Source organism: Pelmatolapia mariae, linkage group LG13, assembly GCF_036321145.2.
Source record: "Pelmatolapia mariae isolate MD_Pm_ZW linkage group LG13, Pm_UMD_F_2, whole genome shotgun sequence".
NCBI lineage: Eukaryota > Metazoa > Chordata > Actinopteri > Cichliformes > Cichlidae > Pelmatolapia > Pelmatolapia mariae.
The window spans coordinates 3,673,515-3,691,533 of NC_086238.1; the positions used below are offsets into that span (position 1 = coordinate 3,673,515).

Here is an 18,019-nt window from a genome sequence, read left to right on the forward strand (position 1 = left end):
CCACAGTGTTGGACTGATTGTAATTGATGTACTCAATCCCTGTCCTAAAATATGTAGTAAACACTAATCTGCTGTTACAAGAACATTTAATAATGTATTTTAAAAAATATTAGTAAATAACCAGGCCCAACGGAACACAGTGGGTGACTCAGAAAAACATTAAGAAGATAAATTGTTTTATGTTTTGGCACGTTCAGATGTTTCTTTCTTTTGGCAACTAGCTTTACACACCACATTTTGCATACATTATAGTCATCAACCTTAGAAGAAAGCTGTTTTAAAATCATTTTTGCATGATGATTTATGGAAGGCTTAAGGAGTTCCTCGGTCTAGAATATGAAAATTTAAAGCCTGTAACATACTGGCAAAAAGCTCTCAGCAGAGCTGACATTTTTAATGGATTAAAATTGAAGCTGAGGCAGAAGTAGTAGGTGCTGGCACCCAAAAAATATCTGGCTACAACAGAGTATTCAAAAAGTGTCAGCTTCTCTAATGAAATACTAAGTCATTACATTTTTTTTTCCACCACTCATTATGATGTCAGTTAAATTCACAATCTCCCCTCCATATAATGAAAAAAATTAATAGATATAAGCCGTCAAACACATGTCAAAAAGACATATGTTTGGAGCAATGCCTCAGTGACTCTCTGTGCCTGAAGATGATTTCCCCATCGTTATTACTGAAGAGGTTTCAGAGATCCCTCTCATCCTCTGTGTCATTTCTTCACTTGCTTTTAAAAATGGGGCAATTGTGCAGGAGTAAAAATTCACCATCAACGTCATTAGTTACACCTTGCTAGTTCCTCATCGGACTCCCTTTTGCCTTTTTCAGAACTGCCTTAATAAAACGTGGTGCTGGAAACAGTCATCAGAGATTGTTGAAGAGAGAAGTTGAAGATTTGTCATCTTCGCATCCATGTTGTGACTCTCCCATTCCACCACATCCCAAAGGTGCTCTATTGGATTGAGATCTGGTGACTCTGGAGGCCATTTGAGTACACTGAACTCATTGCCATGTTGGAGAAACCAGTTTGAGATAATCTAACCTTTATGACAGGGTGCATTAAGGGGCCCAAATTAGGCTCTTCAAACCATTACACCACCACCACTGGCCTGAACCGCTAATAAGTGCAGGATGGATTCATGCTTTCATGTTTTTTATTTAAAATTTTGACTTAACCATCCAAATGTGACAGCAGAAATCAAGACTCATCAGAGCAGGCAAGATTGTTCTAACCTCCTATTGACCTGTGTGAATTGTGATGCCTCAGTTATCCATTTTTAGCCGATAGGAGCTGCACCTGGTGTGGTATTCCACTGCTGTAATCCATCTGCGCTGATGTGGTGTGCACTCAGAGATGCTCTTCTGCGTGACTTAGTTATTTGAGTTACTGTTGCCTTTCCATCAATTCAAAGTAGTCTAGCTATTTTCCTCTGACTTCTGGGATCAATGAGGCATTTCTCCCAGAGAACTGCTGCTCACTGGGTAATTTCTCTTTTTTGGACCACTCACTGTAAACCTTAGAGACGGTTCTTTGGGGAAATCCCAGTAGATCAGCAGTTTCTGAAATACCCTGATGAGCCTTTCTGGCATCAACAACCATGCTATGTTCAAAGTTGCTGAAATCACATTTTTTTTCCACCATGTCTACATGCTAAAATGCAATGAGTTTCTGCCATGTGATTGGCTGATTAGATATTTGCATAACAGTCCTTAGAAATGTTGAACAGTTGAACAACACACTGATTAACACTGAGTGTATATAAGGCTATATTATATTTATTCTTAATATGTACAGTATAATACCTGTTTTTGAAGTAAATGGAAGGAATATTGAGTAATATACATTGACATTTAATCTGGCAGTGTAACTTTGAACATACAATTTGAAAGTGCCTTAAGTGCCGCAAAACCCCCTTGAAACAAAAGCTTTACAGTAAATCACAAATGGATTGGACTCCTCTGCTGTTTCATAACCCTCAGTGTTAATCACATTGCTTTGACTGAGCAGGCACATTCTGACAGTCCTTGATGACCAAGTACTTGACAGATTTGGACAGATGGCAGATGAGTTTTGCAACAAAATGAGATTTTACTTTTGTCTAAATGTAGTTGTTATGTTGACATTTTGGAAATGAAAGGTGATTTAGTGTGTAACAACAAATAAGCCAAAAACAGCTTGTCATTTATTACATCCCAGATGTAATAAACTGATAATCAACACGATTAGTGTTTTGAATCAAAAGCTGCAGCTGGATATACTTTTTTTTGTCAACCGTCTACATCTGATTGTTTTTTGTGGAGAGCTACAGGAAGACTGTACTTTCTTCAGCTTCTCCGAGCAATACCTTGTCAAAGTCATATAACCAAGAGAGAGATTCAGTCCACATTTTCTTTTACAGTTTCTTAGAATAGCAGTGATTTCATCTAGCTTACTGCCTCAGGGCTGCTATTACAGACTGCCCTAAATTTTCAGCATTTTATTACAGTTTGGGTGCACTTACATTTCACCCAAAGTTCAGAAAACTTTCTCTGTAAGTATCAGCTTACAGACAAATTTTGTGCAGACCTGCGGGTTTTGGAAAGTGGCTGCTCAGCCGTACTTCAGCCAGGTTTGGACAGGTTGTGTGGCTATGAGCCAGGTCCGCCACAGTGAGACTATGGCTGGTGAGAGCAAGGCAGTGGAGTCAGCAGGTTGTTGTATCTGTCCAGTAGCAGGGATTCGCAGTCACTGCTCTTAAGTCAAGGTGACTCACGGTGGGTGAGGAGTCCACTCAAGTCCAATCTGAGCATAGCAGTAGAGGAAAGCTAGCATTGGTGGGGCCATGGTAGACCAGCCTGAAACAAAAAGAAAGCAAATATATTTGCATGTTTTTCGATTTACAAACTATCCGGATAATGCAGTCTATGTGTTGTTGTCAGTTATTTAATTATGAATGAAGCTTAAACGCAGCTTAAAAGTATATGCTAAGTGAGTAGGTTTACTCATTTCCCTGTGCCATACTGCATCGTGTTACGTTTTTTCCCTCCTTTTTCTATATTTAGCCGTTTCTCCGAGGGTTGTGCAGGCAGGTAAGGACAGCTGTCTGCACCTCCTCCCCAACTGGCCTGCCTCCAGATTATCTCAGTAACCTGCACCTGCACCCACAATGCTTTTCAATGGTCTATTCTTTTCTATTCATGCCAAAATCTAATTCACATACACACTGGCTGCTTTATGCACAGCTGTACTGTCAGTTTGCTGTCTGCGTAAAAAAAGGTTACATGAGCTGAGGCCAGAAAAGCTTTATTATGATGCAAAATATTTTAATGGGGTGCGGAAGATAAGTTTTGTGTTGTGTAGTATGCATAGTGCGTTTCTGTCTGATTGCAACCATCTTTAAGAAAAGCCTTGATGTTTTAGTAAATATGAACTAATTATTAATCACATTGGGTATAACCATTTTCACATAAGCTATCATTATATGAAGCCTTTCTCACCTGTTTATTCATTATTTAAAGCCCTCTAGCCTGCATGTACATTGTGAGCCAAGACATCCCAGTGTTTTGCCTTTGCAGGTATCTGCATTTCATTAACACCCTCAGTGTGAAATATGTTCTCCAGTCAGTTATCCAATCTTTAATGTGGCCAACAACTAACATAGTAGAAAGGCAAAGTTGAAAGAAACACTACTAGCCAAATGTAACTTCAAAAATATGTTGGAACTGATTGTATTTTTAAAAAATGTATTCGGTGTTTTCATTGCTTCTTGATTATTCGCAATGTTTTTTGCAGGCAACTAAAATCTAAAAACAAAATAAAACCAACTGATGACCAGAACAACTTTTCAGATAAAAGAAGAAACTTAAAAATTGTAGGTTAGCTCTTTTTTTCACCTCTTTGTTTATATAATAGCACTAGAAAGGCAGAAGTAGAGGAAAATGTGATTGTTTTCCTACCACTGACAGCCACTCAGTCATTTTTCTATGGACTCTGTCCCATTTCTTATCAGTGGATTATGGATTCACCCAGCTAACAAAGCTAACTAGCCACTGCTAGCTTAGCAACTCTATGGTCTTATCCCAATCACAGTGATGACTGCTTTAAAATAAACAAAGAAAAGAAAAGAAAGTCAAATCAGACAGGGACATCATAAGGGTTCCAACTATCTTTTATATACAAGATGTGCTTAGTGCGACTTACTGAATGTTAGCATGCTTGCACACTAAAAAACTAGCTTCTGAAACGCTAATACTATGGCTTAACAGTGTAGTGGTTAACAACCTGGCCTAACACACAAAAGATTTCTGCTTCAAGATTTGGAGGAGACATAAATCCTTGGAAGGGTTGAAATAAGAAGGACAGCTGGTGTAAAAGTCTATGGTAAAATGAAATGCGGGGAGTCATCTGCTAAGGCGACCACAGTGGGTAGCGCCGCATGTTTGCTTTGGCAGGATTTTTATGTTGGATGTCCCTCCTGACGCAACCCCAGAAGGGACTTGTGTCTCTTCCCAGAAAGTACTATTATTATTTAGACAAAACAGAATGTGCTAAAATTGGGAACAACACACGTTTGTTGCCTAAAGTAAATATATAGCAATTCTACCAATGTTAGGTATATGTTCTAAGGGGAAATACTGCCATTTTTAGGACTTCATGTGCCTTAAATTGAGCTTTAAGGAATCTTTGCAGTTAAAAATGAAACACAAAAAGTACTCCTTGGGTAACAGTGAAGATGTCATCAGCACATTTGTGCGTGCAATAAACAAACAAAAAAAAAACCCACACATAACAGTGCAGTGATACTTTTTGCTGTGTTTGTGTACTCTTGAATTAAAACTTGGTCTGTCTCTTAGTTGTAACTTTAGAGTACATGGGGGCTTTCAGGTGCAAGACTCAAGGGGACACTGTTAACACAAACAACTTAAGACACACAGTGTGTTCAGAAAATTGTTTGTTGTACATTTTGCCAGAAAGGTCAGGGAGCAATTACACTACTGCCTGTACCACTCACAATCCCAGACACTCATGTTAATGAAACCACAGCTCCCTCTCTGCAGTTTCCTGTGAGGACACACGCAGACACAAGTAACTGCCTCAGGCGTTTCTGCTGGAACCATTATATCTCAATTTAAAGTGCAAAAACACATGTAACCAGTGAAAGAACCGAGCTTATTAAGTGATTTGTTAAATCATGTATTTCTAATTTTCCAGTCTTTATTTTTAGCATTTCAATGATCTTAATAAATCCCCATAAAAGCAAACTGAGATTCTCAGCTATTGCGCAGCTCTTGCTCTGAATAATTCACAACTGAAATGGTATTTTCAAACACCATGCACTTATTTTTAGGTTCCTCTTAACTTATTTACACCGAGACTACAGTCTTGTGAGCACGAAGGAGGTCAGGAGTGCTAGAGGAGGTGTAAAGTTACGCACCATTTGCTGCCTCCAACAAAATTTTACTGTGACAATGAAGCTTAAGTGGTGACTGGAAAATACCCTGTCAGACTGCTTTGGGTTGGCTTTAAGATCCCACAGACTGTGGTATAAACAGAAATGCTAAAATAATAAATAGTGATAAAGAAAAGGAATAAAGCAGTGCTTCAGTTTGTGGATTTACACTCACTGCAGAACATGAACTAAAATCAGCATGTGATAGATAGAAGGTCTTTTGCCCTTTAACTGTTTCCTGAGTTTACCCCTTGCCACGGCATTCGTGGGTGATATTACACGACCTTTAAATCTAACAGTAAACCATTCACATCAATACTAGTGATCTTCACATCAATATAAATGTATTTTTTAAATGAATGAAAACAACAATCTGTCATTGTTAAAAAAAAAAAAAAACGCCCCTGGCACTACATAGATCAGCTTAGTAACAACTTTTATCTCTTCAAGTTCCTTTTAAAATCCTATTTTAAACAGCAGGCAACTGTTTTCAGCTCTCATGAGCACAGTGTAAACCATAGTTTCAGCACCAAACATAAGCACACTGGCACAGTCTGGGACTGGCTGGTAAATGCATTTAGCAGCTAAAGATTCACTTATTTCCCTCAGGAGTTAGTAGAGTCAAAGAAAGAGCTGGAAAGAAAGAAAGAGAGAGAATGAAGCAATTAAGCAGCTGTTTCCTAACATCCAACACTTGTACAAACTTTACAGGGTAGAAATGTTGTTGTTGTACAGCTTCCACCGCTGCTCCTAAGTGGATAAATGTCATGTTTTGGTTCAAGCTATTGCTTGTTTTATTTTGTAATCACTGCTTCTCGTCTGTTGATGTAAGTTTTACTTCCTGCGGTGATTTTATTTCTATTTGCCACTGCCTTATTAGTTTTTCTTGTGTCATCTTCCACACCTGTTCCCCGTTTCTCTCCCGTGTTAAATCAGCGACTCACCCAACAGTTTCTATATAGATACACTCGTCAGTTTCCACAGATCTCTGCCAGATTGTCTTATTCCTTCTTATCTTTTTGTGTTTGTCTCCTTTGTGACTGACAATTGGATTTAGTGTTTGCCTGCTCTTCTTCTGGATCATTTGCAGGGCTGCTTGCTTTACTGTCTTTGACCTCTGCCGGCTTTGAATAAAAATTTACATTTTGGACTTTTAATCAGCCTCTATGTTTGCCATATTTTAGCGATATAAATGAGTAAACTCATATTCAACTCAATTGAAATTCCACATTAAAGTTTTGGTTAATATACAATATTGATGATGTGACATTCCACTGATGGCCTTTTTTGTACCGACTGTGCTCCCAGCCCAGCAGCGAGTGCAGCTCAGACTGCTTATCGTAACTAGACAGGCTTCAAGAGGCGCTGCCATCTTTCTTTAGGTATCCAATGAGCCAAAAAAAGAGACACTGGGAGAAAAATAGGTCCTGGCACAACCACATAAGCAGATGTCTCTTTATTCGCCTGTGCAGATTAATTAAATTAGAAAAACTGTTAAATACACAAACCTACAGAGAAGCAAAATTTTTAATGATTTCTTATATTTTATTTTCTAGTACATACTGGCTGGCTTCACTCTGTTGCTTTAGGAAAAACAATATTTAGCTGCTCTCATCGCTGAGGGCAAACATGTGATGACCTACAATGCAACTCAGCTGTCAAATTAAAAGGAGCACATGACTGATAATCCACACTGGAGAATGTACAAATGCCAGCTGAAACAATCCTGCAAAATAAAGCCACACGCAATTCCCACTGAGTGAATGTTGTGGAAAGCAATTTACCGTGAATGAAGACACGCTTCCAGAAGATTCTGCCAACATGTATTCCCCCAAGGAACACCAGATTAGAAAGGATGAGCATAGCAGTGGAGAAGGCAAAGACAAGGGCGATGCATCGCCTTTTCATCGCCGCAGAGAAATTCTGCTCCTGGGAAATCAGAAAAATAAATACTAAGAGGCGAACCACAAGACATTTCTATTGTACATGGCAGAAGGAACAGAGAGGCACCTGGCACAAATGAACTGTGTGACCATAAACTAGGTGGATTTCACAGTGTGCCATCAGATATGAGTACTATATTGAGAACATGAACCATCTCTCAAGGCTATGGCCAAAGAAGCAATTGGGAACAGGCTTTTACTAACGTGAATATTTGAGGTTAACTGTACTTCCCAGTTAGATGTGACAGGATCCAGCCAGTTTGTCTCCAGTCTGTAATTAGTGTACCCTCTCTAGGCATCATCTCTCACTAAATAACATAATATGACCTCTTTATTTCTGACTGCAGGAGAGATTTTTATTACATCCACACATCTTAAATGAAAGACTTAGTAGGTAATTTAAACCTCCTAATGTTTTAGGAGGAAATCAATGGATTTCAAACTTACAACTACGGAGTGAATAAAGGTCGAGGCAAAGAGAGCCTTCACAGAATTTTCCACCAGAACTCCAGCCCAATTCATCAGGGCCCAGTACTGTAAGAAGTCATGTCCACCGTGCCAGAGGCAGACGAATCCGAACGCAACACCAGTGGAAAACATTTTGCAAAGAGGACCATGGCGTGAACCTCCCAGTGGAACATAGATGTATCTGAAACACGAGTACATGTCATAAAAATAACAGCAATCCAGTGTCAACAGAATAAATAAAAAAGGGGAATTCTAACCTGTGTAAAGACTAACCAGTGCAAAACATTGCAAGTGTAAAAATAGCACCACAATGCAAAGATGGATTAATCAGAACCAGAAAAAACTGCGTGGTCATGCTGATTTTACTTTTAAACGTGGCTTTGACGTCTAGTTGCAAAAATAGAGGCAAACCAGAGAATATTAATCAACATATTAACAACTCTGGAGGAGGGTTAATGTTTTTAAGTGGTTTTTTTTTATGATTCACACACATTTAACCCACTGTCAAACTTACAAATTCTGTATTATTCAACACTTTAGCGCACTTTTGCTCCTGGTTCTGACTTCAGTGTATCAGTTAATAAACTGTGAGGATACACAGTTAAATAAAAGAGCGACAATTCTCATGAGGTAATTCATCAAACAGTAAAGCTATAGCACAGCTCCTGCAGTTCATTTTTGTGGTTTAGATTAGATTACGTTCCATGTGGTATAAAAATAGCACCTCATGTGATAACACACTTGATGTGAATAGCGTCCAGTCGTTATCAAATGCAGAGCATGTTGTGAAGAAAAATTGCCTCAGATACTGCGAGAACCTTGTCTGTCCCAGAGGTACTGACAAGAGTCTGAACATGCTATATCACTCCAACACACTTAACAAACAAATCATTGTGTGCAGTGTTGCTGAGCTGGGAACTCATTATCTCAGCCACCCTGTGGCTAATCAATGTTCCTGAAAGATGAGCCAGCATTTTCTAAGCCTGAAATAGAGTGGCCAGCTCGGCCATATTGAGGATGAAAGTAGGTGCGAAAACAGATGGAAAGGTACCAGACTGTCAGAGCCAGAGGAAACTGAATACCTAAACATGCAGAGTATCTATCCATCTAATACATTCATTTGGATGTAGATGGATTCTAAACAGATGTTTTTCAAAATATGATAATATCATGCTGTACATTAATCTCTGATTAATCAATGTGTTATGTAACACCTGATTAATCCAAGCAGGTGGTGCAGACAACAACATGCTCACAGGTTTTATCGACTGTCATTAGGAATTAAAGAGTGTAGTATATATTATTGTTGTTGAGTAGGCATGCAGCTTACTTAATCTGTTTTGCTTTAAATGCACTAAAAAACAAAGTTAATATCTAACCTTGCACCATACCCAACCTATTCCCCCACTTACATATTTGCAACCAATATTTACTAAGGTGTGAGATCAAATGCTTCTGCTCGTGTGTAGCTGCAATAATTCAATCAATAACCCAGTGAGAGCTCTTTTGTTGGGCAATAACTGAATGCGAGTTAAATGGAGAACCTGAGAGACGGTGGCACACAGACAGGAAAAGCGCAATGGAATGGCGAAGAATGAGCCACTTAGCTGCCCAGGGAGACGGGGTGTCAGTGAGTCATGTAGAGTACATCATTTAACACCTACGCACTCATCTAACGCTCTTCAGACAATTTCAACTGAATTTCAGAACTGCATTAAAACCTCTTTAAAAGCACTTTTGCAAGAAGGAACGTCGGGGGCATTGTGTCATGGGTATCATTTTGCATCTGCGGTAGGATAATTGCAACTGATGCCATTAAGCAGGAGAAAACAATTTCCAATGGGCACAAATTAAAATGGAAACTTGCATTTGCAATTTAAATTCTGGGATCTCTAGCAAATTAATTGGAGCCATTTTAAATCTCTAATATGCATTCTTTCATAAAAGTAGATGTACACATGCACCGTCATACTGTACCCGTCACACAACTGAGAAAAAAATAAAACCCTAATTAGCAAATAATAACCAAGACAGGGGAACATTTCCACTGTGTTTTCTGACAACCATGCAACTGTAGCATTGCCTTAATGTAGCAACCTGCCTCCACCAAGCAAACCATAAACTCCCAATAGGCTGCATTCAGCCAAGTGTGCATCATTAAAAGCGAACAAACCAATAATGTGTGTTGTCCAAAGTACAAGTGTGCAAATTACAAATGCACATATTAAACAAGGAGGCATTTCTCCAGGGTGCACGGGCAGCGCCACAATAGAGGAACTGTTCACCAACAACATGCAACCTCATAATCATGAGAAAGCCTACATGCAAATGCAACATCCTTATCCATTGTGATGAAAAATGTGGGCAGGCAGCAGGAGAATGGCATGTTTTTTTTAAGGTTATTCAGCTCTCAAGTTCAATGCCCCACAGGAAATAAGCTCTTTAATTGCATAATAGATAACAGATGCGATACAAAAGTATTCCAAATATTAGATAAGACAGACATAGATAAAGACAGACAAATAAATAGATGCAGATAGGTAGATATTCTTGAGGCATTACTTGATTTAGATGACATTTCTCATTTTAAGTATGCATTAACATTGGAATTAGTCAGTCCATCGCTGAAGTGCCACTTACCTGATGAGCCATCGATACAGTCCGTCATCAAAGTGCCTAAGAGTGAAAAAAATACATTGAGTCACAAATTTACATAATAATAATATATCATTGAGTAAGAACCAGCTGAGCACTGGGCTTCATATAAACTGAGACCTGTGCAATAAGTATGTTTACACATTTGTGTTTATGTGCTTCCTCTTTGTCATTAAGAAGATTAGATTTGGCTCAGTCTATAACTGGAGTTGTTTCATCAGCAATGTTGATGGATAGCTTTATGCAATCCGTCAGTGAATTCGACCAGCACACACACACAGACTCGATTGGAGTGCATCAGTGTCAGCACACTGGTCCGTTTATCCTACAGCCGGGGTTTTTTTTCGTTTTTTTTACTGCAATACCAACACACAGCCTTCTAGCTCAGCTTTTTGTACTCTGAATATGGGGAATTTCTCACTATTAATTACATTTGGGAACAAGACTGATTGTACTGGGAGAAAGTGACAAACTGCTGGGATACTCTGGTAATTTATAACCAGAATCTAAACCAAATTTGAGTCGCTCCTTTTGTTGCAGACGGCAATATGTTCAAGGTTTGCACTTAATGGTATGTTTGTTCTGTTTAAAAACTGCCCACTGCTATACTAAGCTGCTAGTTTATACGCCAAGCTAAAATGGTCCTGCAGTAAAGCGTCCCTTGATGCAGGATATAAGCTCTTGTAGAGAGATGTTAATTCAACTTCATGGTGATGATGATTATTACTTTGGAGGATTTATTTTTAAGATATGAAGAGTTGTTTCAACTGTCTACCCTTAACCTTAACCCATAAAAGTGAAGTAAAACCTGCACATCATCATACACATGAAACCTGATCATAAAGGTGAATCATTTAAGAGCTAAACAACAAATAACTGCACAGTATAAGCTTGTAATAGATAAGATGAAATGAATGTATATTTTGCACTATATAAATACATAAAGAGATTTTCTGAAGTGGCAAAGGCTAAATACTAACAGCACTCTAGCACAAATGTTCATCCTTATTTATATACTTCTACACAGTGTGTTATTGTTTTTGTTAATGAAATACCTGCTGAATAAGATTCCTTGTCCCTTGTAACAAGCGTTTTCCTTTGCATGTTCATTAACTTGAGCAATTGTGACCCCTTCAGTATAAACTAGGAATAGATCTATTAGACTAGTTTTCATTTTAATTGAAAAAATAAGTGAAAAGACAAGTTATTATTATTTTTTCCGCTCATTGTGACAGAAATAATTCAATACAAGCACATTCTAAACCACGAAACAGAAAAAAATCAAAGCATCTTTCCTGTTTCTTACAATTACACAGCACTGTGTAAAATAATAATAAACCAGAAATATCCAGGTTCCTTTAACTGACACACAAGTAAAATTGAATTATTAAAGCTTTTGGTTTTACTCTACAAGGTTTCAGTTTGTTTCATAATTTCCTTGCTGTCTAAGCAACACTGCAACAAACCTGCTGATTAAGAATTAAAGAAAACAAATTGGCCTAAAAATAATAGCTTAACATGTGCTTATCATTATGATGAGTCTGAAAGAATGATCTTCAGGTGATCTTGTGTAGAATAACCTGTTGTTCTTATTATTAACAACATAAAATGAAACTATTTTCTGCGCCCACTTTGAAACTTGACAATAAATGACTTTGTTTTAATTTAAGGACATGAGGAAAGGTAGCTTTTCTAGTAAAGGGAATATTTAGCAAAGCTGTAAGACCAGTATAGTACTATGTTTGTTATTCTATCACTGTGGTTTCCCAGAATTGATTCCACTGTCTTACCTCCACATGCCTGTGAAACTGTACATGATGCTGACACAACGGGGAAGCTTGGGGGGAACCAGCTCATCCAAAGTAGCGAGCATGGATGGAAGGCCAAACAGTACCAGATACTTCACATAGAAGAACTGGACCACAGCTAGAGCAAGACCACCTGTGACAAAGATGAAAGTAGGTGGTGAAATCAAAAGTTTTTATTGTAAAAAAGTTCTATATAATCCTCAAACGTACATTAGGTCAGTGTTATATTTATAGTAAAAACTCAAAAGATATATGGGAAAGAAGGATTAGATGTGATTTGTTTGTTCCACAGGTTTTCCAGTCATCTTATCGTCCAAAGGTCTTGATCTAAACTTCATTTCTTCCTATTTTCATTTTTTTTAATTATTATTATTATTTATCATCTGCATGGTATATCCAGTTTTAATATGCAACACAGTATAAACTCTCTTAGGTAAGCTTTCTTGTCATTTCTTTAAGTTGTCTTCAGAAATAGTTCTCCAGAATTCTTGAAGCACATTCCAAAGCTCTTCTTTGGATGTTGCCTGTCGATCCCTGACTGATGTTTTCTAATGTGTGGTTTTCTATCCAGGCTTGCTTTACTGCATTAGCAGTATGTTTGGGATCAGCATGGTGGATCAAAATCTGATATACCTTTCTTCACAATTCCATCAATTTTGCCCAAATCCCTGACAACACTGGCTGAAATGCAGCCCCAAACCATGACAGAGCCTCCACTTGTACCTTTCTCCTGACCTCCTCTCTACATATTGATAACGATTTAAACCAAAAATTTCAAATTTGGATTAATTACTCAATAAGATCTATAAGATAAGATTAGTGATTTTCAGTCCAGTTTTTGTGTAATTTGGCATACATAACGGTCACTCTTCCACTAAGACCATATCTGATGAAGCTCTGGCAAACAATACACAAACCAACTGCAGGTCCAGAAGCATCTCTTAGGTCCTTTGCTGGATTTTGTTTCCAATTTCTTAAGGATATGACCTTTTTGTTCATCTGCAGTATAGTGATTTTAGGCCACTTGTCCAATTTCTTCAAATTTTCAGATATGCCAATTGTCTAGCGAACAGCTTTTTAGGAATCTCCTTGTTGCAGAAATAATATTTTATGTCTGTCAAACTTGGCATTTTTCATATAGTGAACGAAGAAAATTGGAACAAATTATGTTTTTGCAACAGGCTAATAGTAACAAAGTCTTTCAGACCTTCAGAAAGCCTCAAGACATTTGCTTTAAAATACCACTTACAAGAAAGTGTGGCTTCTTGAAAGCAAAATATAAAGAAATGAAGGATTAGATGGCACCAATTCACTTGTGTCAATAAGCAAACTGTGCTCAGATTGCAACGACACGACTGCCCAGACGTTTGTGGTATAAACCAGATGTAGTGTAGGTTTAACATATAATCAGTAACCTTGGATTAGTCAAGTGTGTTTTTTTCTCTATTATATCATCTTCGACATAAGCTCATAATCCAAGAGGTGTTTTAAAATTCATGTTACCAATTTTTGCTTAACATTCAAAAAATTTATGAAAGACATTTTAGACAACCACCTGCATAAATTGTATATCTGACTCTATGTGCATGTCAGAGACCAGCTTTGCTAATTTAGAGTGGGCTGATATTTAATTTAAGTGCAAATAAACTATTATATCAAAAACAAACAAATACACACATATATGAGAACGTTTTAAAACTTACATAATCCTGTGGTGGTAGCATGTAGTAGGTAAATGTAAAGTTAAAATTTTAAGAAAGCTGTGCTGTTGGTGGAAAAAACAAAGTATCAAGACTTGCCTAAGGCCCAAGGAGGAAGAATTTCTATGTAGGTCTCATTAGACTGGATGGAGTGCATGTACATGACGTGGATCATGTATTCTGCAATACACCACCACAAAATGATCCGACCTAATCTGAGCACCAAGTAACTAAGGGCAGATTCATCCCTGTTACTTTCCTCTGCAGACTTCTGCATCTGTTAGTGGAGCAAGAGAGCATGTTGTTAAGGACTGAATCTTTATTCACACACACCCCCCCCCCCCCCCCCCAGACCCCCCAAAGAAATCTCAGGGATGTAATAAAAGAGCCAACACATAATGTAAGGATAAGTACAAAACTACAACAAAAAAGATAAGCTGATTAAAAAAAATAAGTGAACATGTGATGTTACTGCTCTTTTGTACTGTAAAAGGGAGATCTCCTCTCAGGAGCACCAATCAGCTTCAGTCTCTTGCAGATAAAAAAAAAAACAAAGAGGAAAATTTGATTCTCAGTTTAATTTAGAAGAATGCTTTGATGTCTCTTACCTGCTCAATGTAGTTTTTGTAGGTTATAATGGGTCCATTATAGAAAAAAGGATGATAGAAGGTATACGAAAACAGCCAGCAAAGCTGCACAACACTGCATTGGTCTTCAGGGCTCCAGCAGTGCTCCAGGCTGAAGCTGATGAAGCGCAGACCACAAACAGCAACACTGAAGAGCAGCAGATAGTGCTCCTCATCACTCTCATACCAGCCTCTCTGTGTAATACAGTGGGAAGGCCAATTACATATGACGCATTCCATCAAAATCCTTGCATTAGTAGTAACAGCACTAAGACAGACACTAAATATATATTCTATTTATTTATACAGTATAAGTGGACTATAGTGAAATGGTTAAGTAACATTAAAAAATGAATCCAAATGTTTGCATTTTATCTGAAATTATTTCTATTTATCATTTATCATGGAGGAAATTGATCTGTTAGATAAATATACTCAAAATAAATTCACCCTAACCATGTGATGTGGATATTCTGTAGAACGGAGGCAAGTGACCAAATGGTTCCCTTAGTATTTTGCGCCCTCTTGTGTTCTTGGCAAATATGACATTTAGTAACAATCACAAGGATAAAGGAAGTTTTCAAATTGTAACTGGATATCATGCTGCTATAGAATAACAAAAGGTTTTTGCAAAAAAACTAGTTTAACATTATTATTTATATATTTTATATAGCCCTGTGATGGGCTGGTAAACTGTCCAGCATATACCCTGCCTTTTGCCCCATGACAGCTGGGATAGCAGTTAAAAAATATTTTTTTCATGTTTTAAAGGACATATAATCTCCTGGAAATAAGAACTGCCGTGTTTTTATCATCTTACAATGATCTCTTCATATCTACAGATGGATTAGTCTGCCACTGTTTCTACAGTGGGACACAGTAGAAACGGATGGGACAAAAAAAACACTCACTGGCAGACACCACTAAATCCTACACAAGCCCCTTGTGTAGGATTTAGTGGCTTTGTGTTCGTCTGCGAATACCAATGTAGAAATAAAACAGTTTTTGCAGAACAGTCTGTGGTTTGTTGTTGATGCAGTCAAAGTTACTATTTTTGTGTTAGTTTTTGAACTAGGTGTTGCTTTGTAGGTGTTCAGAACACCTACAAGCGTACAGGAAAAGATTTATTGTAGGAGTTAAAGCCAAGTCAACCCACCTGGATGTCTTGAAGTTCGTTGATATGAGGTGTGTAGAGCAGCAGCAGGTTACATGCCCACGACAGAGCGGGCTTTCGCAGCTGGGCCATAGAAAAGGACAAGCCCAGATGTACCAACAGCACACACACACCTTTAATCCCCAAAACACTGCTGGCTGCTAAGAAGCCATATATCGCAAGTGCTGGCACTCTAAGCTGATGGAAAAACACATAAAAATGTGTGGGATTAAACTGTTTCCCACCTATATTATATTTAAAGATTACTGTAGCAACAGCTTCATACCTTGGGGTAAAAGATGCTGGTTAATCTTGATAAGACAGCATGACCAATCAGAGTCCACAGTAAAGAGTGCTTAGCCCAGTCAGTCCAGAAATTCCACTCAAAATCTAAAGGGTCCTGATAACAAAAACAATGCACTTATAACACCTGGAACCTGTTCAAAAGCAGCTTTAAACAATGTAAATCTGTTATGGTATTTTATTTCTATGCATTGATTAAATTGAAATTATTATTTTGTTATTCTAAATTTAAAAATAACTGGAAATTACCACAAACCTTTAGTACACTATGAAGTCTTAAAATCTAGTCTGTTGGTTCAGACATGGCTTTACATCAATAAATTCAGCACTGAACTTACCCTTTTAAAACCCTTAACAAGGCCCTTTTCCAACTGGAATTCTCTCTCTAATCCCGCTTCATACTCTGGGCCAAAAACAGGATATAACAGCTTTATTTTTTTTCTCATTTTATCCAACTAATATTTCAGTAGTCATCTTTCTACTATACCTTTGCTGAACCTGTGAAGTTGATAGAAAGAGTAGAGATGAGAGCCCAAGGAAAGCACCCAATAGACAAGGACCTCTGTCCTTGGCAAGGGAGCCAGCTGGGCTTTAGATATGGATGCCATCAATGAAAGTCAATCCGCTATAGTATACCTAAAAAAAATTAAAATGACCATAGACCAAGATTACACTCAGCATATTTCCTAGTAGAGTTATGTTTGGAAACTATCTGCTGTAGTTCTGACTCATTTCATGTGGTAAAAAATATTAATAATTTAGAAACAAATCTTGCTTTCACATGTTATAAATAGTTACAATGCAGTACTGCTTATACAAGTTTATTTTACCAATTTAATGCAGGAAACCACGAAAAATGGCAACAAGACACTGTAAATAGTTCAGTAGTGATACTTCTTAGTAATTCTCATAATCAATACACTGTTTGGGTGTGCATATACAACACAAAGAGAAGGAAGGTAACAAGAAGACTGCAAAGGTGGGAGAACTTTCTTTAGTTTACTTTTAAAACTGATTTTCACACATAACCTATTTTAAATGCACACTTCAATGTACCCTGAGATATATCCTTTAGTTGAAACACAGCAGAAGCTTGTGTGAAGGGAAATTACGTGTTTTTTGGTTTTTCTTTCATTCTGCTGACTGAAGGACGGACAGCGACGGCAGTGCTTGTCAGTGCTAATCTGTTGGCTAGCACTGCCGTCGCTAGGTAACACTGACCAGAGGTTGCTGGCCATGACGTATCGACCCTCTCAGCTGCCTAAACAAGTTAACCTTACTCTATACCAGAAACCGTCTCGGTATTTCAACTTAAAAAGAGCCCACTGACATAAAGTCGGTGCATGTATGTTTCAACATGCAAATTTGGGCATTAATTTGCGAGGTTTCCTGGGAAATTCCGTAAGCCATCCCACCAAAATACATATTTAGCTAAGCTAGCTCATCGGTTGAAGACTTCGTAATGTTACCTAGTAATACTGGGCTGGTGTCCATTGCGTTGTTGTAGATTGCAGACTTTACTGTATAATAGTGCTTGGACAGTAGATTCCCCCGGTATCCAACATTCAAAGGTATGGCATTCTTCTTTTTGCGTTTCCTTGGCTAGAACTTTTTGGAGCATGACTGCCCCCAATTGTGCGGGAGTTGCTTAGCTGGAGTACTATTAATAGAAACGTACTTTAGTCGTGATTTCATTTTTAGTGTTGGAACTTCAGCCGAACTCATAGCAGTTACTCACGATTTCTTATTTTGTTTTTACTTTAAGCTACCAGGTATTTTCCAGACTTTCGGGAATTTTCAGATAATACTGTAGACATCAGGGTGTATGGTTTGTTGTTGTTGTTGTTGTTGTTTATATTACTCTCCATTTCTTGAATGAAAAATTAGAAGATTAATTAAATACAGAACTGTTAAACTGCGTAAACTAG

General features: G+C 37.9%; 1 protein-coding gene across 1 annotated transcript; it reads right to left on the reverse strand.

The window, feature by feature from the left end:
- Positions 1–1,130: 1,130 nt before the first annotated feature.
- hhat (hedgehog acyltransferase) lies at positions 1,131–17,677 on the reverse strand. Its single transcript, XM_063491446.1, has 12 exons — positions 17,561–17,677; positions 16,579–16,727; positions 16,430–16,494; positions 16,075–16,188; positions 15,792–15,986; positions 14,618–14,830; positions 14,109–14,286; positions 12,292–12,442; positions 10,487–10,522; positions 7,826–8,027; positions 7,220–7,364; positions 1,131–2,841 (listed from the first exon to the last, which is right to left on the reverse strand). The coding sequence occupies exons 2-12, from the start codon at positions 16,697–16,699 to the stop codon at positions 2,756–2,758; spliced, it is 1,506 nt and encodes a 501-aa protein (XP_063347516.1). The 5' UTR covers positions 16,700–16,727; positions 17,561–17,677; the 3' UTR covers positions 1,131–2,755.
- Between the last annotated feature and the right edge of the window lie 342 nt (positions 17,678–18,019).